The 25,940-nt window shown below is 41.8% G+C and overlaps 1 protein-coding gene across 5 annotated transcripts in view; it reads right to left on the bottom strand.

Annotated features, from left to right (window-relative positions):
• Nucleotides 1-25,940, bottom strand: part of LOC115136021 (opioid-binding protein/cell adhesion molecule-like) — a 442,403-nt gene that overhangs the window by 29,091 nt on the left and 387,372 nt on the right. For all 5 annotated transcript variants that reach the window (XM_029671351.2, XM_029671354.2, XM_029671352.2 and 2 more), the window contains one exon: nt 8,855-8,980. In XM_029671351.2, coding sequence (XP_029527211.1) covers nt 8,855-8,980 — 126 coding nt within the window. The remainder of the gene's footprint in view (nt 1-8,854; nt 8,981-25,940) is intronic.

Raw genomic sequence — 25,940 nt, forward strand, 5'->3', positions numbered from 1 at the left:
GATTAGGACCTGCGCCGCTTCCTGTGTGAGGCAGGGTCGTACTCTGCGGATGTTGTAGAGCATGAACCTACAGGAACGGGCCACCGCCTTGATGTTATTTGAGAACGACAGGGTGTTGTCCAGGATCACGCCAAGGTTCTTAGCGCTCTGGGACGAGGACACAATGGAGTTGTCAACCGTGATGGCGAGATCATGGAACGGGCAGTCCTTCCCCGGGAGGAACACACGACCTAATGACCTAATCTTGAATCCATCAATAGGGATGTGGCCCAGTCCTTAAAAAGCTTTCCAGTTTCACTGACTCACCCAATGTTGCACAGTTCACTCGCCATCCCTGCCAAAGGCCTACCTCACCCTGGTTTAACTTTGTACATTTAACATTTACATTTAAGTCATTTAGCAGACGCTCTTATCCAGAGCGACTTACAAATTGGTGCGTTCACCGACTTACTCAATATGTCTGTTTGGATGTTTATAACATGTTTTGGTTGCCTACAGCAGAAAGATTAGAGTCTATTTTCAGTAGGAGCCCTTTGCTTTCCAACCTGTGTTTTCCTGCGATTGTATTTGAAATATTGCAAATGGCCTGTTTTGTCTGCATGCTGTTCACTGACAGATTTGCCAGGTGTTACCAATTGTAGGCTATGCCTTGTTATTGGGCTACACAACCCACAGCTAGACAATATTTTTTAAGAAGCCATTGATCCTCTGTGGCTAAATTAGTGGTTTACTCATGTGTAGTAGATTATACAGAATTATTTCATTTCTTTCTGAACAGGCAGCAGTAATTCTATAATTTTGACAAATTTATCAGAGGTGCTGCAGCACCTCCAGCACCCTTCCAGCTATGATTCTATAAGGAAATAAATGATGAAGCGTGTATAAGCTACCAGCCAACCAGACCGAATATTAATGAGGTTATGCCACTGTTTGCAAATTCGCAAATGGTATGATATGTTATGAATTCAAATTTGTGGTGGCCAACATTAGCTATGTGAATAATGCTAACGTTAGCTAGCTGTCTAACGTTAGCTAGGCTCGAGGCAAGGGGTTAGAGTTAAGGTCTGGAAGACCCAGCCACGACCCATCTTCAATGCTCTTACTGAGGGAAGGAGGCTGTTGGCCAAGATCTCGCGATACATGGCCCCATCCATCCTCCACTCAATACGGTGCAGTCATCCTGTCCGCTTTGCAGAAAAGCATCCCCAAAGAATGATGTTTCCACCTCCATGCTTCACGGTTGGGATGGTGTTCTTGGGGTTGTACACATCCTTCTTCTTCCTCCAAAACACGGCGAGTGGGGTTTAGACCAAAAAGCTCTATTTTTGTCTCATCAGACCACATAACCTTCTCCCATTCCTCCTCTGGATCATCCAGAAGGTCATTGGCAAACTTCAGACGGGCCTGGACATGCACTGGCTTGAGCAGGGGGACCTTGCGTGCGCTGCAGGATTTTAATCCATGACGGCGTAGTGTGTTACTAGTGGTTTTCTTTGAGACTGTGGTCCCAGCTCTCTTCAGGTTATTTACCAGGTCCTGCCGTGTAGTTCTGGGCTGATCCCTCACCTTCCTCATGATCATTAATGCCCCACGAGGTGAGATCTTATACACACACACACACATATGTACAGTGGGGAGAACAAGTATTTGATACACTGCCGATTTTGCAGGTTTTCCTACTTACAAAGCATGTATATATACACACACACACACACACATATATGTGTGTATATATATATATACACACACACACACATATATATACATACACACATATATACACATATATATACATACACACATATATACATATATATATATATACACATATATATATATACATATATATATATATATATATATATATACATACACATATATATATACACATATATATATATACACATATATATATATACACATATATATATATACACATATATATATATATAAATATATAAATATATATGTATATATATATATAAATATATATATATACATATATATATATAAATATATATATATGTATATATATATATGTATGTATATGTATATATATATATATATATATATATATCTTTATATCCATATAATATTATATTTATATACATATGCTTTTCCTTCACTCTGCGGTCCAACTCATCCCAAACCATCTCAATTAGGTTGAGTTAGGGTGATTGTGGAGGTCAGGTCATCTGATGCAGCACTCCATCACTCTCCTTTTTCAAATAGCCTTTATACAGCCTGGAGGTATGTTGGGTCATTGTCCTGTTGAAGAACAATTGATAGTCCCACTAACCGCAAACCAGATGGGATGGCGTATCGCTGAAGAATGCTGTGGTAGCCATGCTGGTTAAGTTTGCCTTGAATTCTAAATAAATCACAGTGTCACCAGCAAAGCACCCTCACACCTCCTCCTCCATGCTTCACAGTGGGAACCATACATGCAGAGATTATCCATTCACCTACTCTGCGTCTCACAAAGTCATGGCGGTTGGAACCAAAAATCTCAAATTGGAACTCATCAGACCAAAGGACATATGTTCCACTGATCAAAATGTCCATTACTCGTGTTGCTTGTCCTTTAGTAAATCAAATCAAATCAAATTTATTTATATAGCCCTTCGTACATCAGCTGATATCTCAAAGTGCTGTACAGAAACCCAGCCTAAAACCCCAAACAGCAAGCAATGCAGGTGTAGAAGCACGGTGGCTAGGAAAAACTCCCTAGTAGTGGTTTCTTTGTAGCAATTTGACCATGAAGGGCTGCAATCTGAGACTGGTAACTCTAATTAACTTATCCTCTGCAGCAGAGGTAACTCTGGGTCTTCCTTTGCTGTGGTGGTCCTCATGAGAGCCAGTTTCATCATAGCGCTTGATGGTTTTTGTGACTGCACTTAAAGAAACTTTTAAGTTTTTGACATTTTCCAGGTTGACTGACCTTTATGTCTTTAAGTAATGTCGTTTCTCTTTGCTTATTTGAACTGTTCTTGCCATAATATGGACTTGGTATTTTACCAAATAGGGCTATCTTCTGTATACCACCCTTAACCTGTTCAACCTATGGGGGCGCTATGTCATTATTGGATAAAAAGACGTGCCCGTTTTAAGCGCAATATTTTGTCACGAAAAGATGCTCGACTATGCATGGAATTGACAGCCTTGGAAAGACAAAACTCTGACGTCTCCAAAACTGCAAAGATATTATCTGTGAGTGCCCCAGAACTAATGCAACAGGCGAAACCAAGATGAAGTTTCATACAGGAAATGCCCCAGATTCTGAAGGCGCTGTGTTCCAATGTCTCCTTATATGGCTGTGAATGCGCCAGGAATGGGCCTGCGCTTTCTGTCTATTCCCCGAGGTGTCTGCAGCATTGTGACGTGTTTGTAGGCATATCATTGGAAGATTGACCATAAGAGACTACATTTACCTGGTGTCCCGCCCGGTGTCCTGTGTGCGTAATCTGTAGGTCCATGCGCGTTCCATTTCTTCAGAAGAGAAAGTAAACTGCCACGATGGATTTTATCGTCGATAGATATGTGAAAAACACCTTGAGGATTGATTCTAAACATCGGTTTGCCATGTTTCTGTCGATATTATGGAGTTAATTTGGAAAAAAGTTCGCGTTTTAATGACTTAATATATATATTTCTTTTTTCCCCTCCCCAAATGTGATGAACAAAACGGAGCGATTAGTCGACACAAATAATATTTTTTGTAAAAACGGAACATTTGCTATCTAACAGAGTCTCCTCATTGAAAACATCTGAAGTTCTTCAAAGGTAAATGATTTTATTTGAATTCTTTTCTGTTTTTTGTGGAAAATGTTGCATGCTGAATGCTAGGCTTAATGCAATGCTAGGTTATCAATACTCTTACACAAATGCTTGTTTAGCTATGGTTCAAAAGCATATTTTGAAAATCTGAGATGACAGTGTTGTTAACAAAAGGCTAAGCTTGAGAGCAAATAGATTAATTTCATTTCATTTGCGATTTTCATGAATAGTTAACGTTGTGTTATGCTAATGAGCTTGCGGATAGATTTACACAATCCTGGATACAGGTTTTTTTTCGTAGCTAAACGTGACGCAGAAAACGGAGCGATTTGTCCTAAACAAATAATCTTTCAGGAAAAACTGAACATTTGCTATCTGAGAGTCTCCTCATTGAAAACATCCGAAGTTCTTCAAATGTAAATGATTTTATTTGAATGCTTTTTCTGGTTTTTGTGAAAATGTTGCCTGCTGAATGCTAACGCTAAATGCTACGCTAAATGCTACGTTAGCTATCAATACTGTTACACAAATGCTTGTTTTGCAATGGTTGAGAAGCATATTTTGAAAATCAGAGGTGACAGTGTTGTTAACAAAAGGCTAAGCTTGAGAGCAAATAGATTAATTTCATTTCATTTGCGATTTTCATGAATAGTTAACGTTGCGTTATGGTAATGAGCTTGAGGCTGTAGTCACGATACCGGATCCGGGATGGCTCGACGCAAGAAGTTAACTTGTCACAGCACAACTGATTGGCTCAAATGCATCAAGGAAAGCAATTCCACAAATGAACTTTTAACAAGGCACACCTGTTAATTGAAATGCATTCCAGGTGACTACCTCATGAAGCTGGTTGAGAGAATGCCAAGAGTGCATCAAGGCAAAGGGCGTCTACTTTTAACTTCTTAAGGCTAGGGGGCGGTATTTTCACGTCCAGATGAAAAGCGTGCCCAAAGTAAACTGCCTGCTACTCAGGCCCAGAAGCTAGGTTATGCATATTATTGGTAGATATTGATAGAGAACACCCTGAAGTTTCTAAAACTGTTTGAATGATGTCTGTGAGTATAACATAACTTATTTGGCAGGCAAAACCCAGAGGACAAACCATCCAGGAAAAACATTTGAGGTCACTCTCTTTTCAATAGGATTTCTATGGGGATCTAAGGCACTTGCTTGCAGTTCCTATCGCTTCCACTAGATGTCAACAGTCTTCAGAAATTGGTTGATGTTTTTCCTTTGTGCAATGAAGAAGTAGGGCAGTTCAGAACGAGGGTCGAGTGAAGTGTACTGTTTGTTAGAGGCGCGAGACCTGAAAGCACGCTCCACTTTGTTTTCGTCCGGTATTGAACACAGTTTAACCCGTCTTAAATTTGATCTATTATTTATGTAAAAAAATACCTAAAGTTGTATAAGGAAAGTTGTTTGAAATGTTCGGAACAAGTTTACAGGTAACTTACTAGATATTTGGTAGTCATGTTGCGTGAGTTGGAACCGGTTTTCTTCTGGATCAAACGCGCCAAATAAATGGAAATTTTAGATATAACGACGGAATTTATCAAACAAAAGGACCGTTTGTGATGTTTATGGGACATTTGAGTGCCAACAAAAGAAGATCTTCAAAGGTAAGGCATGAATTATATCGTTATTTCTGAGTTTTGTGTCACGCCCGGCGGGTTTAAATATGAATGTCATGTGTTTGTTTGGTGGGGTGCTATCATCAGATAATTGCATGGTTTGCTTTCGCCATAAAGCCTTTTTGAAATCTGACACATTGGCTGGATTAACAACAACTGTAGCTTTAATTTGGTGTATTGCATGTGTGATTTTGTTAAATCTGGCATTCAGCTGTCTCTGTACTTCAATATGAAACAAAGCAGAAACCTCCAAAGGCCCCATCTCCACTGTTTAAATTAAGTTAAGAGCAATTGATTGTGCCCTGAAAGGAATTTGAAAAAAGTTTTTTTGAATGCACATAAACATAAATTGTGCATTTGAAAGCCCATTTTGAAAGAGCAAGCATTATGTGCTTCTTTGTTCTCCCCAATAAAGAAATGAAACATTGGGCCATGGCAAAGGCACCCTATAAAAATTACAAATGTATTATCAAGTCTGTGATTGCTCTTGGCCAAGTTTGAATAGCATCATCAAAATTGATTTAAAATAAATATATTTGTTGTTGAACATGCATTACTTTGTGACAAAGTTAAAAAAGGCTAAGATGCCTAAAGCATTCTCAAATGCACTATCATTCTCTTATTGTGTTCATCAATGGCACTAGCTAACACTCACTGTTTCTCTTTGACGGTACTGATGTATTGTCATGCTGGAACAGGAAAGGGCCTTCCCCAAACTGTTGCCACAAAGCGTCTAGAATGTAATTAAGATTTCACTTCACTGGAACTAAGGGGCCTAGCCCAAACCATGAAAAACAACCCCAGACCATTATTCCGCCTCCACTAAACTTCACAGTTGGCATTATGCATTGGGGCAGGTAGCGTTCTCCTGGCATCCACAAAACCCACATTCGTCCGTCAGACTGCCAGATGGTGAAACGTGATTCATCACTCCAGAGAACGCGTTTCCACTGTTCCAGAGTCCAATGGCGGAAAGCTTTACACAACTACAGCCGATGCTTGGCATTATGCATGGTGATGTTAGGCTTGTGTGCAGTTGCTCAGCCATTTCATGAACCTCCAGACTAACAGTTCTTATGCGGACGTTGCTTTCAGTGTTGCAACCGAGGACAGACGATTTTTACATGACAACATACTTCAGCACTCGGTGGTCCTGTTCTGTGAGCTTGTGTGGTCTACCACTTCGCTGATGAGCCGTTGTTGCTCCTAAACCTATCCACTTCACAATAACAGCACTTACAGATGACCAGAGCAGCTCTAGCAGGGCAGAAATTTGACAAACTGACTTGTTGGAAAGGTGGCATCCTATGATGGTGCCACGTTGAAAGTCACTGAGGTCACTCTACTGCCAATGTTTGTCTATGGAGATTGCATGGCTATGTGCTCAATTTTATATACCTGTCAGCATCGGGTGTGGCTGATATAGCCGACTCCACTCATTTGAAGGGGTGTCCACATACTTTTGTGTATATAGTGTAGCTACTGCATACAGTGGAACTCATGGGAACGGAGTTGCCAAATCAAAAAACCTAAATGTTTTCAAAATTCCACCCAACAACCACAGATACAAAACATAAAACTTGTCTCTGAGATAACAGCCGTAAAGGGTTCAAATTAGCTATATGTACCTCCAAACTCACCCCTCTAATAGGCTGCATACACATCAACCTCTACCTACCAAATGACAAAACTCACAGACTAAAGGCTTGTTTCAGCACTTTCTCCATTCTATACATGCTGACACTGAAGGAGGCGGTAATTGCGTAAATGTCCATATGTCTTGAATGTATTCAGGGGGTACTGGCGCAACAAGTGACAGTGGCTCTTTTTTAGCCACCCAGGCTGCAATTATGGCTCCTCTGAAGACACCCGCTGTGTGTGGCAAATGGAGACCCATCAAAGCAATTCCTCACTTATCTCCTAAAATACATGGCCAGTCACATCCTTGTCGTATTAACATTTCAATTCCGCAATCCTTGTAGCGACACAAAAGGAGAGAGAGAGAGAGGGGAGGAAACTGTCACACAATTGTCTCCACGTGAAATGTAGCGCATAACAAATGCAAGCATCATCTTACCTGATTAAGTGAAGCATAGAAATATAGATAGGGAGACAGGCAGACAAACATGTGGTTTCCCCTCCTCCTCCTCTTGATGAGATAGCGGTATGTGTGAGCACAGTTCTCCAAACCCACTCGGTAAACATATACTCAGACATCCCCAACTGTGGCACGTTTGTCTTTGCAAGGACGCCTCATACTGTAATGTATTCAGTCACTCACTCACCTCCAAAACATTTACATCTTTCCAATTATCCTAATTAATTATCCCAAATGCATTGACAGCAATTTATTTCTATACATATCATTAGTGGTTAATGGTGATTAGGGAAAAGGTAGTCGACAGATAATGAGCTACTTAGAAACGAGAAGGATACAGTTCACCAAGTGTCATTGGGGCTACCTAAAGTCATGGTGACAAAATGGGGGGGAAGAGAGAGCGAGAGAGAGAGAGGGAGCTGGGGAATGAGAGAAAGAGTGTGAGAAAGATAGAGCTAGAGAAAGATAGATAATAAAAGATCCCAGACATTTTCTATAGAACATAAAGCTTATTTCTCTCAAATTTTGCACACACATTTGTTTACATCCCTGTTATTGAGCAAGATTGCCAAGATAATCCATCCACCTGACAGGTATGGCATTAAACAACATGATCATTACACAGGTGCACCTTGTGCTTGCGACAATGAAAGGCCACTATAAAATGTGTAGTTTTGTCACACAACACAATACTACAGATATCTCAAGTTTTGAGTGAGCGTGCAATTGACATGCTGACTGCAGAAATGTCCAAAAGAGCCATTGCCAGAGAATTGAATGTTCATTTCTCTACCATAAGCCACCTCCAACATTGTTTTAGAGAATTTGGCCATACGTCCAACCGACCTCCAACAACCGCAGACCACGTGTAACCACACCAGCCCAGGATCTCCACATCCGGCTTCTTCACCTGCGGGATTGTCTGAGACCAGCCACCCGGACAGCTGATGAAACTGTGGGTTTGTACAACCAAATAATTTATGCACAAACTGTCAGAAACCATCTCAGGAAAGCTCATTTGCGTGCTACTTGTCCACATCAGGGTTTTTATGTGACTGCAGTTCGGGTAAAAACCGACTTCAGTTTACAAATGCTCACCTACGATGGCCACTGGCACACTGGAGTAGTGCTCTTCGCGGATGAATCCTGGTTTCAACTGTACTGGGCAGATGGCAGACAGACAGTGTGTATGGCGTTCTGTGGGTGAGCGGCTTGCTGATGCGAACGTTGTTAACAGAGTTTCCTATGGTGGTGGTGGGGTTATGGTATGGGCAGGCATAAGCTACGGACAAACACTATTGTATTTTATTGATGACCATTTGAATGCACAGAGAGACTGGTGTCTTACCTGAGGGAGACAGGAGTTTCCAGGTAAACGAGGGTTCTGGTTTGCCACTGGCTTGGCACATCAGCGTGACGTTGGAGCCTTCGTTGACCACGATGCCCTTCGACAGGTTGATGATTGTGGGGGGCACTGCAAAACACAGAGAAAATTACACTCGTTTGCTATTTGTTTCTGTTTGAGCATTTTAACCAAAAAGTATTGTAGTAACTTTGTTACTCAGAATTTGGATTTAAAGATAAAGATGACAATACTATTAAAATATAAAATACTGTAAATATGACAGAGGAACGCATTCCTTTGAATCTCATATCAAGCTAGTGCTGAGATAACTACATCAGAGCATTTCCTATAACCAAGCCTCTGTAAAGTGAAGGAACGCACAGAAAAATATAACCTTTCCTGACATTACTGTTTACCCTTAAAGGCATTCACTGCTGGTACAGTGGACTGAACAAAGGCCAGAGCTATTCAACCACAACCCCAATCAAAATATTACTGTGTCACAGGAGTTATTCCAACTTGAAGGAAGATAGTGGATTAAATAGGCCTCAGTTTGCTGTTTGGGCCATGGGTGCAACTAAGGGCCATCGTAGACTGCTCACCATCATTACAGTCAGAAAAGTTAAGCTAGAACCAGGCCTACTCAAGTTGAGTGGTAAGAAGAAAGAAACAAGTACACTAAATACTACTATGTTTAATGAAGCAATTTCTACCCATCATAAATACGTGCTTTTACACACAAAATAGTATTTGGCACAAACACAGCAAACCATTGCTGCAAACCACAGCTGTGATCTGAAGATACGAAAAGCATGACCTTGATCGTTGCTGAATGCAGATCCAAAGCAACGAGAAACAGCCAGCAACTATCAGGAGTGTCTTACAAGAACACACATATCTCAGCTTTTACTTTGCACCTGCTCTCCACTCAAAAGCACTGAAATTCTAACCTATAAAGACTCGGAAACCAGTCGTTGAAATGAAAAGATTTTCCGAAAAGCAGAAGCACCAGGAAAAACCCTTAACCTAAAAACGGTCAAAGTGTGAAAGGGAGCATGTTGAGCTGCTATACTAGAAGGTATGTTCTGAAATTAAGCAAGCCTTACAATTTCTTCCACTTCTGTCCCTCTGGACCTGCCATCAGCTGCAAATCATAAGCGAATTAGCCATGAACATCATCCAATACAGTGCTTTTCACTGCCACTAGGCATACTTCCTTATACTGTACATCCGGCATAACTGCATTTGAATAAGACATGGAAATATAGTGATATTGTAAGCTACATTGAAATGAGGCAGTGTGCGTGGCCAAGGCACAAGTATGTTCCACATCTTTCCTTGAGGAAGTATCATGTCGGACTACCAAATAGAATGTCCCCCACATGTGACGCCTTTTCATCTCTCCAGCAAGTGTCTGCCAAACCAAAGAGAGGTGTCCTCATGTTTTGACATCAACGGACACGTTTGGTTTCCTCTGTCTCTTTCTTCCTTTCTTTTAACTTTCAAGGATTTCTATTTCCAAGAAGACGAAGACAAGTAAAAAAAAAAATAATAATTAATTTCGAGAGGATCCTTGTGTAATTGGTTTTCTGTTCAGTATCTGAAAAATGCAAACGAGACAATTCACCTCGTGGCTGATGTATTGATTGCCTTTGAACACTATTTGAGAAGAGTGCAGTGCAAGGCCTAATCCTTGTCTTTGTGGAACCCTTGCAGAACACGAAAAGGAAACAGTCAGCACAAATATACATGTAACACAATCATATTATTTAGGGAGCCACTGGGAATAGAATGGACTACACTGTGTAAGCACGCGCCACTCCCTAAAATTCTGAAACCCCATTTAGAATTTGATGTCAATTTGAGAACTAAATGTGTGTCAAATGTCACCTGGAGACCTGCCGCTTTAGTCGACAAGCCAGTCTAAAGCGTTGGTGACTTTTCACTGAGTCTCCCCTCTCCCTAGACAGACACCAACACATACTGTATACCCACAGAGAGGATGAAGGACAGGGTCATCCACAGTTGAAATCAGTCTTATCTCCTGTAGTAACATTTGAAATTGTATTTTTTACAATTAATAAAAGTAGAGACTCAGAGCTACAAAATGGTATATAATGCACTGCATTTTTTAGGAACAATGGGAAAGTAATTCTGCTTTGAAAGGTTGTAAACTTGTAAACTCACTTTTGAGAAAATGGTCTTTGAATAGTTTTGTACCTACTGGAGAGCTTTCCTTTGTCTACACCCATTCAGCATTGTTCATACCCTCTTAAGGCAGCCCCACCCATTTTTTTAAGGATTCACGTGAGGGCATGTGCTAAACAATGAGTAGATTAAAAAGTCCAGATAAACATATTTCATAAATATTAGATGACGCTTACCCAGACACACTTGTCTAAATTGATGGGTCATGTGAAATAAATGCTATAACCCCCAGACACATCTTGCCAAGTGTATGGGTCTCAACAGGTGTAAACAGTACAGCTAAATGGTTACTTGCATAGTAGCAATATCAGAAAGTGTCAATATCAATAAAATATAATATACATATGTACAAGAACAAGATCAGTGATAGATGAGGCAGATATATGCATACAATCAGGGGTAAAATGGCCGAGCAGCAGGATAAAAATAAAATAGAAGCAGCAATGTGTCATATCAAATTTTATTGGTCACGTACACGTGTTTAGCAAATGGTATTGCGGGTGTAACAAAATGCTTGTGTTTCTAGCTCTGACAGTGCAGTAATATCTAACAAGTAATATCTAACAATTTCACAACATGTACCCAATACACACAAATCAAAGTAAAGGAATGGAATTAAGAATATATAAATATATGGATGAGCAATGTCAGAGTGGCATAGACTAAGATACAGTACAATAGAATACAGTATATACATATGAGATGAGTAATGCAAAATATGTAAACATTGTTAAACTGACTAGTGTTCCGTTTATTAAAGTGGCCAGAGATTAAGTCTATGTACAGTATATAGGCAGCAGACTAATGTGCTAGTGATGGCAAATGTGCTAGTGATGGTCTAATGGCATGTGTGTTAGGAGCAGTGGCGACCCATCATCCATGTCAGGTGGGGGTTTTGAGCACCACACTTTTAGGTAAAAAGGAATTATAATGGGGGGGTCTTGCCTGTTTTGCTTGTTATTTTGACATTAATACGTGTCACATATCAGTTTGCAAACAATGCAAAAATCAAAAATATCATTGAGTTAATGAAGCCGCATACAAATATGGTCTCTTTTTTTGCTTTCTTGAGTAAGGCAGCTCCAAAATGCAGGTGTTTCAGCCTAGCTCAGTGCTTTCTGTGGTGATGGGGCTAGCCAGCAGAAAATACAGAGCGTTGCGCCTGATTGGCTCAGTTTTCTGTCATCCCCAATTCTAAGATTAGGGCTCGAAAATGTTTGCCCCTTGGGTTCTGCCATAGTTATATTAGAAATGCCCATCTATGAAGGCTCAAGGTCATTGGCCACAGATAAAATGACATCAAATCACATTCTATCTACAGTAGCTTTGATTGGACTGATCATGTCAACATCTTACTTTCAAAGTAAGAGCTAGCAGTCATCATCAGTTGTCAGCAAGTCGACAATCTACTGGCAAATCCTTCTTAATCCTTGTCATATGAATAGAAATGATGAAGGGAAATTATATATAAAATGCATCGGCGCTCATCAGCCATTGTACATAAAGATTACACAACAATTTGGAAATCGCAAATTCAACAATGAGTCGTTTGGAAGGAATCAGTGGCTAACTCCAAGTGTTGCAAAGAAACCACTAACGTTAGCCTGCTATTCAATGGACTAGCTGTGTTTCCCCCCCCCCGAGTTCCAGAGAATTCCTGACTTTTATGACAAAGTTTGATGACAAAATTTGCCAACAAAGGACTGCTGCGCCAGGTGAATCCAAAAATATATTGTACACTGCTGCATAAATGATGTAATATGCAAGGGAGAAATCTATACTGTAGCTAAGAATGTAATACTAAGTGCATGTCATCAAGTCGCCTACCTGGTTAAATAAAGGTTAAATAAAAAAATAAAAAATGTGTAACCGGTGTGAAATGGCTAGCTAGTTAGCGGGGTACGCGCCAATAGCGTTTCAAATCGGTGACGTCACTCGCTCTGAGACCTTGAAGTAGTTGTTCCTCTTGCTCTGCAAGGGGTTTTGTGGAGCGATAGGTAACAATTCTTCGAGGTGGCTGTTGTCGATGTGTGCAGAGGGTCCCTGGTTCGAGCCCAGGTATGGCGAGGAGAAGGATGGAAGCAAAACTGTTACATTGATGCTGTTGACCAGGATCACTGGTGGCTGCGGAATAGGAGGAGGCTGAGGAAAAGGAGGAGGTCAAAAGGGGGGGTGAGTGTAACCGGTGTGAAATGGCTAGCTAGTTAGCGGGGTGGGCACTAATAGCGTTTCAATCGGTGACGTCACTCGCTCTGAGACCTCGACGTAGTTGTTCCCCTTGCTCTGCAAGGGCTGCAGCTTTTGTGGAGCAGTATGTAACGATGCTTCGAGGGTGTCAGTTGTTGATGTGTGCAGAGGGTCCCTGGTTCGAGCCAAGGTTGGGGTGAGGAGAAGGATGGAAGCTATACTGTTACATATGTTTTATAGTAAGCTGTTAGTAGCCCATGTGCCTCACCCTAATAATTTGGCCTATTTCACCAACGTGGTATTGTAAACACATTGTTCGTGGCACGGTGTGTGCTTGTTTGGCTACTTTGTTTTGTACAGCTTTGACAGTGCTACTGATAGTAGTTGTGATGCTTGGCTTGCACGTGTCAAATTAAAAGCTTATTTAATGCGTCAAACAGTGTTATATGACGTGTATATTTTTTGACACGCAAATACCCAAACGGCGTTCAATGTGCCTCACTCTAATAAATTGGTCTATTTTTGCCTAGAACCTGAATATTCTAAGAGCTTTCATTGTCTGTTTATATGGCACATTTACTTATCCTACGGTTCTGATGTGTACAGGGAGTACACATTAAGAACGGCCCATGTTCTGAATTCTGTCGCTGTACATTTCAACAGTGCTGAACAAATGGTTATATTGACTACGTCCGTCGTCGTAATTCGAAATTACGGATTGCCTCTTATCCACTTGTGGTCCCCTTATGCCGTAGTTTGTACATCTCACTTGTCAGTAGAAAACACATTTGTTTAAGCAAGTCTGCCATATCAGCTATGTTTTTATGTGTAGTGGCTTTGCAGTCATGCATCCCACTTTTTTGCCCCACCAAGATTAACATGCTAAAATCGCCACTGGTTAGGAGAGAGTCATTTGAATAGAGGCACTGCAGATAGTGCTGATAACTGAGTCCGAACACTCCTTGGCGACAACAACACCAGGCTCCAGAGCATCGATGCTGTAAAACAGGAAATAATAAAAAAATAAGACATTACAACCTTGCACAACATCAAGATTAACCTCATACAATGCAATGAAAATGATATTCACCTGAAGTGCTGGTACTGCTTGAACTGTGGCAGTGGCCTGAAGCACAGAGTCAGGTGATGTTGCCAGCCATAGCTTTCCACCAGCACCGTACCATCCTCCAGTCCATCCAGCTGTGGGATGTTGATCCCTGTTACAGTGCTGTCCTTCACAACACCAGCAATCTCAGACAAAGTGTTCACTCTGGTCTTTCTGAGGCGCAGCTTGATGAGGCCGAAGCACCAGTCGGGGGCAAACTTAAGTGTGGCCTGTGATCAGGAAGTGAAGGTCCAGACTGTGGTGGAGCATGTGCATGGTCCACCAGGCACAATACCAGAGCACAAACTTGTTCTTGTTTTGGCCACTGCTGTTGCGAGGAGTTAAAAAGTATATAGGACCTGGCTGCATAGGGGCAGAAGGATAGTGCACCTGCAAACAACAAAAGAACATTAAAATGAAAAGAAAATGTAACGTAAAACCATTTTTAATGCTTCATTATCAGGTAAGTTTCAATTACCTACAAAGCAGCAGGACTGCATACAGAAACATTTGTATTTTATTTAACTAGGCAAGTCAATTAAGAACAAATTCTTATTTACAAATGACGGCCTACACGGGCCAAACCCGGACGATGCTGGGCCAATTGTGCGCCTCCCTACGCGACTCCCAATCACGGCCGGTTGTGCTACAGCCTGGATTCGAACCAGGGTGTCTGTAGTGACGCCATTAGCACTGAGATGCAGTGTCTTCGACCGCTGCGTCACTCGGGAGCCCTCAACTGGAAACTAGAAGTTAAAATAATAACACAGCCCGACTACACGTATCTCTGGAAAATACAGAAATAATGTGAGATCAATAAAAGTAGTGCCAATCATGTTGGAGGTCAATAAAATAATCCAAACGTGTTGTTTTTGCTTTATATACTAAGTGTTGTCATTGATTCCTTGTAGAGACGCCACACTGCTGCTTTTGTCACATGGATGGCAGCAGCTTTCCACCAAAGTGTTTGTGTCCTTGGTGGCATCCTGGTAATATTATTGCATTATCCTCTGCATAGCTGTTGATGAAGTTCACCACTCACTGCAAGTCCTCATGCTTCAGGTGTAACCTGTGCTTGCTTGGGCAAGCTCTCTTTTTGATGAGAGGTATTAGACCATTCTCCTTGTATGACTGGTGGAGGAGAGTCAGGCGTGCTCTACTGATGCTGAAAGACAAATTCCGGATACAAATATTTTGGCATTATTATACAATAGATAGCCGTAATCACCGTCAGACACACCTGGCTAACTTGATGGGTCATGTAACCATCTGGCGGAGTGGTCTTTTGTTTAGACATGCTAGCTAAACGATGAACTATAATCCTAATCCTTAGAGTACTAGCAATACAAACCGATTGTCATAGCTAGCTAAAGGTAACCAAATAGGTTCAATGTTAGCTAGTTAGCTAGCTAACATTTGGCTATAATTATCAATGTGAAACGGCATTCTGAGATAACATTACTACACACAGATCATAAATGTTATCTCAGAATGTCATTTCAAAAGACCCTAAGTAAAAGCTTACTGTTAGCTAGCTGACGTTAGTTGGCTGGCTCACTAGCTAACATGTGTGTAGTAATGTTATGTTAGTTAGTGAGCCAGCCATCTAATGTCAGCTAGCTAGCTAACAGTAAGATTTTACATGGGGTCTTTTGTTTAGACATGTGGCTAGCTAGATAAACAACAAACCATAGAGTACTAGCAAGTCAAACCGATTGTCATAGCTAGCTAAAGTTAGTTAGTTAGCTAACATTAGTCTATAATTAACAATACGAAATGGCATTCTGAGATAACATTAATACACAGAGATCATAAACATAATGTTAGCTAGCGAGCCAGCCATCTAACGTCAGCTAGCTAACTAACAGTAAGCTTTAACTTGCAATGAAAACAAATTTCCTGACAAAATTAGAAACGTAATATCTGAAACTGTAGCTAGATTCAGGGCTCCGGGCAGCCGAGCGGAAATGGAGGAAAACTCGCCTCCCTGCGGACCTGGCATCCTTTCACTCCCTCCTCTCTACATTCTCCTCTTCTGTCTCTGCTGCTAAAGCCACTTTCTACCACTCTAAATTCCAAGCATCTGCCTCTAACCCTAGGAAGCTCTTTGCCACCTTCTCCTCCCTCCTGAATCCTCCTCCCCCCCCCCCTCCTCCCTCTCTGCAGATGACTTCGTCAACCATTTTGAAAAGAAGGTCGACGACATCCGATCCTCGTTTGCTAAGTCAAACGACACCGCTGGTTCTGCTCACACTGCCCTACCCTGTGCTCTGACCTCTTTCTCCCCTCTCTCTCCAGATGAAATCTCGCGTCTTGTGACGGCCGGCCGCCCAACAACCTGCCCGCTTGACCCTATCCCCTCCTCTCTTCTCCAGACCATTTCCAGAGACCTTCTCCCTTACCTCACCTCGCTCATCAACTCATCCCTGACCGCTGGCTACGTCCCTTCCGTCTTCAAGAGAGCGAGAGTTGCACCACTTCTGAAAAAACCTACACTCGATCCCTCCGATGTCAACAACTACAGACCAGTATCCCTTCTTTCTTTTCTCTCCAAAACTCTTGAACGTGCCGTCCTTGGCCAGCTCTCCCGCTATCTCTCTCAGAATGACCTTCTTGATCCAAATCAGTCAGGTCTCAAGACTAGTCATTCAACTGAGACTGCTCTTCTCTGTATCACGGAGGCGCTCCGCACTGCTAAAGCTAACTCTCTCTCCTCTGCTCTCATCCTTCTAGACCTATCGGCTGCCTTCGATACTGTGAACCATCAGATCCTCCTCTCCACCCTCTCCGAGTTGGGCATCTCCGGCGCGGCCCACGCTTGGATTGCATCCTACCTGACAGGTCGCTCCTACCAGGTGGCGTGGCGAGAATCTGTCTCCTCACCACGCGCTCTCACCACTGGCGTCCCCCAGGGCTCTGTTCTAGGCCCTCTCCTATTCTCGCTATACACCAAGTCACTTGGCTCTGTCATAACCTCACATGGTCTCTCCTATCATTGCTATGCAGACGACACACAATTAATCTTCTCCTTTCCCCCTTCTGATGACCAGGTGGCGAATCGCATCTCTGCATGTCTGGCAGACATATCAGTGTGGATGACGGATCACCATCTCAAGCTGAACCTCGGCAAGACGGAGCTGCTCTTCCTCCCGGGGAAGGACTGCCCGTTCCATGATCTCGCCATCACGGTTGACAACTCCATTGTGTCCTCCTCCCAGAGCGCTAAGAACCTTGGCGTGATCCTGGACAACACCCTGTCGTTCTCAACTAACATCAAGGCGGTGGCCCGTTCCTGTAGGTTCATGCTCTACAACATCCGCAGAGTACGACCCTGCCTCACACAGGAAGCAGTGCAGGTCCTAATCCAGGCACTTGTCATCTCCCGTCTGGATTACTGCAACTCGCTGTTGGCTGGGCTCCCTGCCTGTGCCATTAAACCCCTACAACTCATCCAGAACGCCGCAGCCCGTCTGGTGTTCAACCTTCCCAAGTTCTCTCACGTCACCCCGCTCCTCCGCTCTCTCCACTGGCTTCCAGTTGAAGCTCACATCCGCTACAAGACCATGGTGCTTGCCTACGGAGCTGTGAGGGGAACGGCACCTCAGTACCTCCAGGCTCTGATCAGGCCCTACACCCAAACAAGGGCACTGCGTTCATCCACCTCTGGCCTGCTCGCCTCCCTACCACTGAGGAAGTACAGTTCCCGCGCAGCCCAGTCAAAACTGTTCGCTGCTCTGGCCCCCCAATGGTGGAACAAACTCCCTCACGACGCCAGGACAGCGGAGTCAATCACCACCTTCCGGAGACACCTGAAACCCCACCTCTTTCAGGAATACCTAGGATAGGATAAAGTAATCCTTCTCACCCCCCCACCCCTTAAAAGATTTAGATGCACTATTGTAAAGTGGCTGTTCCACTGGATGTCTTAAGGTGAACGCACCAATTTGTAAGTCGCTCTGGATAAGAGCGTCTGCTAAATGACTTAAATGTAAATGTAAATTCTTACCTGTATACATGGATGAATGCTTCACGGCAGACTGCAACCCCTGCCATTAAATAAGACGTGTCGTTTCCGTTTTGTATGTACAACTTGCTTGGGCCGTTGTTGTGTCAAGTCACTCTGCACACGGTCAGTGTGAACCAATGCCATAAGAATCATCTTAAGCTTTAGCCCCCACCCAAACTCTGACCATTTTTTCATGTTACCCAGAGCATTAGTGACTATAACTGTGCTCCTGGCAACAATTTAATGACACTTTTTTGCGAACGTTTACTGACACCTGCCAATATTCAACCGGTACTGAGCATTTGTAAATTCATCAGTTATTCTGCGCTCTGGTACACTCAGACGAGAGTGCTCTGAAACAGCTGTTGCAGTGAGGTTCTATTGAAATGGATACTTGCATACTGTAGTCTTTTGTTAAGTTTAATTACGTGATACATTTTTTTACTTCTTGCGTTGAGCCATCCCGGATCCGGTATCGTGACTACAGCCTCAAGCTCTACGCAATGTTAACTATTCATGAAAATCGCAAATGAAATGAAATTAATCTATTTGCTCTCAAGCTTAGCCTTTTGTTAACAACACTGTCATCTCAGATTTTCAAAATATGCTTCTCAACCATTGCAAAACAAGCATTTGTGTAACAGTATTGATGGCTAACGTAGCATTTAGCGTAGCATTTAGCGTTAGCATTCAGCAGGCAACATTTACACAAAAAACCAGAAAAGCATTAAAATAAAATAATTTACCTTTGAAGAACTTCAGATGTTTTCAATGAGGAGACTCTCAGATAGCAAATGTTCAGTTTTTCCTGAAAGATTATTTGTTTAGGACAAATCGCTCCGTTTTCTGCGTCACGTTTAGCTACGAAAAAAACCCTGTATCCAGGATTGTGTAAATCTATCAGCAAGCTCATTAGCATAACACAACGTTAACTATTCATGAAAATCGCAAATGAAATTAAATTAATCTATTTGCTCTCAAGCTTAGCCTTTTGTTAACAACACTGTCATCTCAGATTTTCTAAATATGCTTCTCAACCATTGCAAAACAAGCATTTGTGTAACAGTATTGATGGCTAACGTACCATTTAGCATTAGCATTCAGCATGCAACATTTTCCACAAAAACCATAAAAGCATTCAAATAAAATCATTTACCTTTGAAGAACTTCAGATGTTTTCAATGAGGAGACTGTTAGATAGCAAATGTTCCGTTTTTACAAAAAATATTATGTGTCGACTAATCGCTCCGTTTTGTTCATCACGTTTGGGTAAGAAAAAAATAAAATAAATAAGTCATTAAAACGCGAACTTTTTTCCAAATTAACTCCATAATATCGACAGAAACATGGCAAACCGATATTTAGAATCAATCCTCAAGGTGTTTTTCACATATCTATCGACGATAAAATCCATCGTGGCAGTTTACTTTCAATTCTGAAGAAATGGAACGCGCATGGACCTACAGATTACGCACACAGGACACCGGGCGGGACACCAGGTAAATGTAGTCTCTTATGGTCAATCTTCCAATGATATGCCTACAAACACGTCACAATGCTGCAGACACCTCGGGGAATAGACAGAAAGCGCAGGCTCATTCCTGGCGCATTCACAGCCATATAAGGAGACATTGGAACACAGCGCCTTCAGAATCCGGGGCATTTCCTGTATGAAACTTCATCTTGGTTTCGCCTGTTGCATTAGTTCTGGGGCACGCACATATAATATCTTTGCAGTTTTGGAAACGTCAGAGTTTTGTCTTTCTAAGGCTGTCAATTCCATGCATAGTCGAGCATCTTTTCGTGACAAAATATTGCGCTTAAAACGGGCACGTCTTTTTATCCAATAATGACACAGCGCCCCCATAGGTTCAACAGGTTAAAGACAGGATTACCCTACACATACTGACCAGCTCAAATAGACAGAAGCATGCTATATGGCAGACCAATCCAAAAACATCTCTTGGCATGTCCTGCCCACTCATCATCTCAGCCAATCATGGCAAGCGGGAAGGTTGATGTTTTTTAACCAACTAGGCTCGTAATTTAACAAATGTATTTGTATTTACAGATGCCATACAGGTTTGTTATTAAGGTACATGTTGGCATTTCTGCAAAAAAAATTAACATTTTGATAAAAAAGTTTACGTTCAAACGGCTCTCCTGTGAAGTAGTGACCCATGACATACGCCTAGTTTCCTGAAACGGGTCACTAATAGTTTGTAGTATATACTCATTAAGTATGTAGTATGCAGTATGTTAGCATGGGTATTCGAACATAGCTTGCGTTTTGGTTCACTTGTGCTGTAGTAGTTAATCAAATTAGGGGAGTAAGTATTCTTTAGTTGAAGAACGGAATGCGAGTAGTCATGTCACTGTTGAACTTAATCTGATTGCTCTTATTGTTTAACATGAAATTTACCCCTTTTTCTCCCTAACTTCATGGTATCCAATTGGTAGTTACAGTCTTGTCTCATCACTGCAACTCCCGTACGGACTCGGCAGAGGCGAAGGTTGAGAGCCGTGCGTCCTCCGATACACAACCCAACTAAGCCGCACTACTTCTTGACACAATGCCCAATTAACCCAGAAGCCAGCCGCACCAATGTGTCGGAGGAAACACCGTGCACCTGGCGACCTTGTCAGCGTGCACTGCACCCGGCCCACCATTAGAGTCGCTAGTGCGCAATGGGACAAGGACATCCCTGCCGGCCAAACCCTCCCCTAACCTGGACGATGCTGGGCCAATTGTGCGCCGCCCCAATGGTCTCCCAGTCGAGGCCGGCTGCGACAGAGCCTGGACTCGAACCCAGAATCTCTAGTGGCACAGCTAGCAGTGCGAAGCCGTGCCAAAGACTTGATTTGAATAAAATCTAGACCTTGCCTCATTAACTAGGTACGCCCAGAGAATTGCCCTAAAGGCAGTTACGCCCACTTCTGACCCAAGGGTATAAAACCTGTGAGTAAAGAATTCACAGGGAAGACTACCTGAACCAAGCTGCAGCCAAGGTCTAAAAAGTCAACGAACCCAGAACGCAATGCAAGTTTGAAGACAAAGAAATCCTTTTCTACCCAAGCTACGGATGAGTAGCTGTGTCTAAGCGGGTGAATTCAAGTCGAACCACCTAGCCTCCATCTCCCATCAAATTGTGGTATCTAAAGGGTTTCATTCCTATGCTGTGAGCTCTGAGCTACAGAGCTGTCTGTCCTCAGAAGACCCCTTCCAGAGCAAAGGGTGAGGGAACAGACTCCTTAGCCAAAAGGACACTGACATCGGGAGGACGATCAGAGAGGTGCGCCGGAGTAGTGCGCCATCGAGCAGCCTGAACAGTCCACGCAGAGAATCCTCTGAGATCATCCCCACGTAATTACATCATTATATTCTGACCCATAAGAGTGGCAGTTTGGGGCAAGGCTAGGGTTAGAATAGCGTAGCTGACATTCACCCAAATGTATATTTCTCTCGTGTACTTTCTTTTTTCTCTCTCTCTTTGAAATCCCCATTTTGGGTAACACGCGCCATTGTGTGTTGGCCCGTTATACTAAGTTCTAATCAATAGCCTATAATGTGTTTTGTCTATGTGTATCTTTTATCATCATTTTAGCTTTTTGGTAAATAAATATTCAATTAAGATTGGTGTGGTACGAACTCATTGGTGAGACCCGGGTCCATGCAGATTCACGGGCTATACGACGTTCAGAACGAGATTGGTAGAGGTAACTGGTTAATTAGCGGCTGTTGTAAAATCTATATTCTTTGAGTTAATTTGGGAAATAGAAACTCAATAAAAACTAGTTTTCCCATGGTGCCCCAGGTTAATGAGTTAATAATTGCTTGATTCAGTTAATCACGCAATTAGAAACTTTAATAATTCGATGAACAACAGTCGTCACATTAACTAATACAACGTCACGACAACCGTATACAAATAGTGGTATTTTCTAGACTTTGCCTGTCAGTTAGACAAGGAAAACTAAAATCTTTGGGTGTTGTCCAGGCAGGAAATGGCACATCATCTGAAGATATGAGAGTTTTTGTGATAAAAAAGTTTGTATTTACCTGATTTGTTTGATATTAATAGTTAACGATTATATACTTATCAAATAGTAAGACATATATGTTCTGTTAAATGCTGTGTTTCTGTAAAGAGATGGTTTCCACTCTAGTTTCCTGCAGTTAGTCTGGGCATATGGACAAGGAAATGGGTTTTTGCTGGAGATAGCTTGAACTGACAATGACTTTGTGATAAAAACCTAAAGCTGGCATTCTATAGACAAGATGTGGTCTGTGTGACCCGAGATAAAGATAGCCTGGAAGAATTTAGAACAATCCCTCATTAAATAAAGATGATTGTTTGAAGAAATGACAAAGTCTCTCTCAGTATGAATTTCTACAACATTATCAAGTCCATCAACAATGAACACAACTGGAGGCTGCTGTAACAAAGACAACCCAGACTCTTGCCCTCTACAACTGTGTAACCTAAATAAAATATGTATCTCATATTTGTATTCACTGTACCCCCTCCATTGTGTGATAATCTACCCCTCTGTGTGTTACAGTTATAATGACCTGAGGGGTTTTACCAGCGGCAGCCATTTAGATGATGCGTTTCAAATAATTGTTCAAAACAATATACACTGAATTCAGAAAGTATTCCGACCCCTTGACTTTTTACACAATCTACACACAATACCCCATGATGACAAAGGAAAAAAATGTTTTTTAGAAATGTTTGCAAATGTATTAAAAATAAAAAACAGAAATAATAACATTTAAGTATGTATTCAGACCCTTTACTTAATAGTTTGTTGAAGCATCGTTGGCAGCGATTACAGCCTCAAGTCTTGTGTATGACGCAACAAGCTTGTCACATCTGTAATTGAAGAGTTTCTCCCATTCTTGTCTGCAGATACTCTCAAGTGCTGTCAGGTTGGATGAGGAGCGTCGTGCACAGCTATTTTCAGGTCTCTCCAGAGATGTTCGATCGGGCTGAAGTCCGGGCTGTGGCTGGACCAAAAGGACATTCAGAGACTTATCCCTAAGCCACTCTTGCTTTGTCTTGGATGTGTGCTTAGGGTCGTTGTCCTGTTGGAAGGTAAACCTTTCCCTTTTTTTATTTAATCCATTTTAGAATAAAACTAAACGTAACAAAAGTTGGAAAAAGTCCAGGTTTCCGAATACACTGTAGCTCTATCAATGGTTTACCTCGAATAGTAAGTGAGCGTCAACATTCATGATAATTATCTCCTTATTTCGATGAATCAACCATAAGCAGCTCTTAATATTTGGGAAGCTTACATACAAATTTAGCTAAAGACGTGCATCTTGAATTCATTCAATAATTTAAATTAAAAAGACAGAAAGAAATAAAGTCCCCATTTGTTAATCACTAAAACATCCTCAAGCCTCATTCAAAATATAGGCCTATTTAACGGTAGTCATCCAATTGATTTTTCTATCTTTACCAACCATATTTCTACGCATGTGAATAACCAGCCGAGTGCAGAAAAATACCTTTCAAAGCCAATAAAGTGCTTACTGTGAGGGGCTTTCTTTTTATATTGCACAGTCTGTCACATGGCCAATAAAGAGATCGGTCTGTGTGTGAGTCCCAAATGGCAATCTATTCCCTACATAGCGCACTACTTTTGATCAGAGCCCTTTGAGCCCTGGTCAAAAGTGTTGCACTATGTAGGGAATAGGTTTTCAATTGAGACACAGCCTGTGTATGTGTTACCACCAGATTGGAATTCTCCAACCTTTATGAGGTAAAGTATGTTAAATTGCTTTTTAATAGAGCTGTACCTTCCCTTCACTTTTGAAGGAGGATTTCAGAGCTTCAAAGGATTCTTAAGTCAACAGGCTGCTATGCTGAATCAAAATGATTTGCTTCATTGCTGGCTGGTTGCAAAGGCCCTTATATATTCTTAAACCTAGAATCCCAGCTGCTTTACCATTGGAAGATTACAGAAGATGGAGATTCTCCCCTTTATGACTGCATGTTTGGTGGTGTGTGTGGTCTGTGGGATTGTGATCTGTTATTAAATGAAGGCCTTACCTGAACCAGGCCCTGTGATAAATATTCAACCTTCCTAAGTTCGCCCATGTCACCCTGCTCCTCCGCAGACTTCGCATTATCTTTAAGACCCTGGTGCTTGCCTACGGAGCAGCAAGGGGAACTGCCCCTCCTTACCTTCAGGATATGCTCAAACCCTACATCCCAACCCGAACACTCCGTTCCGCCACCTCTGGTCGCTTGGCCCTTCCACCCCTATTGGAGGGCAGCTCCCACTCAGACCAGGCCAAGCTCTTCTCTGTCTTGGCACCCCAATGTTGGAACAAGTTTCCCCCTAAAGTCAGGACAGCGTAGTCCCTGCCCAAATTACATTTTTTTAAACAAAAATCTCAATTAGAAAACTAGGATATCCACCATAATAACTACATGTATCTTAAATGTGATTGCAAACAAAAAAGGTTCTTTCAGTGCACATCCAGGTGAAACCAATTGTTCCAACGCTGTAACATCTCACATACAGCTACTTAAGTTGTAAGCAATCCATTTTATTTCGTTATTTTTCAATGTGACAAGATGTTCTTGTTCCTTATTAAATAAATAAACACCCTTATAATGAATTCATGTTCTCTAATGTTGGATCCACAGCTGCGGTAACAATGTTTGCATCTTGTGGAAATGTCAAATGATTTGACATGCAAATGATGGCCTCCTCCAAGCATCGATTAACATGCACATTTGGTAATCAAGCTCAGCATATTTGCTGCATCTTAATTTCCACTGATACAATTTGCCTTCTATCATAAACAGGCCTGGATCATTCCTTTGAGTGAGCTAGCTACTTTTGCGAACATTCCCTCTTCAGTTCTCTGACCCATTAGATAAGTAATGAAGATCTTACAATTTTACCTGCTTAAGGTATATCCCATGATCCTACAGGTACAGTAGCTAAGGTTCAATATATATATATATATATATATTTTGGGATTTACAGACATTTTCTAGGTTCATTCAGGGGTTTATTTGTATAGACTATACATCAACATGACTTGCAGACAAAACATGAGGCTTATCTGGGTATTATGGCTGATTGTCCATCTTATTCACCAAAAGGAGTGATCTACTGCTGTGGCCCTGTAAAGTAATATTTGAAGTCACTCAATAAAACACCTTGTTAGAAATAAGTTTGTCAACAGGTTGGCCACATTGCAACCCAAGTCATAGACTGTTCTCTCGTGGGGTACCGATGTACCAAGTCTGGAAACAACAGGACCCTTTTAATAGCTTCGATTTGGATGAAAATATCTACTTCAATGAGTTGGTGGCACAAGACATACTGCTTATCCCGGATCAAACCCTGACACTCGGAAGAGAAAGAGACGGTGATATCGAGGTCGATATGCAGGTACCCTTATGAAACTATGCTGCCCTACCAAGCAAAAAGGCAGTAACTGTTCATAGCATGGAACATAATTGTTTTATTTATTTATCTTGTTTTCACAGTAACTTTATGCAGTTACTGCTAACATGACCCTCATTTTCTCCAAAACACAATATGAGGCAGAA

Source organism: Oncorhynchus nerka, linkage group LG10, assembly GCF_034236695.1.
Source record: "Oncorhynchus nerka isolate Pitt River linkage group LG10, Oner_Uvic_2.0, whole genome shotgun sequence".
NCBI lineage: Eukaryota > Metazoa > Chordata > Actinopteri > Salmoniformes > Salmonidae > Oncorhynchus > Oncorhynchus nerka.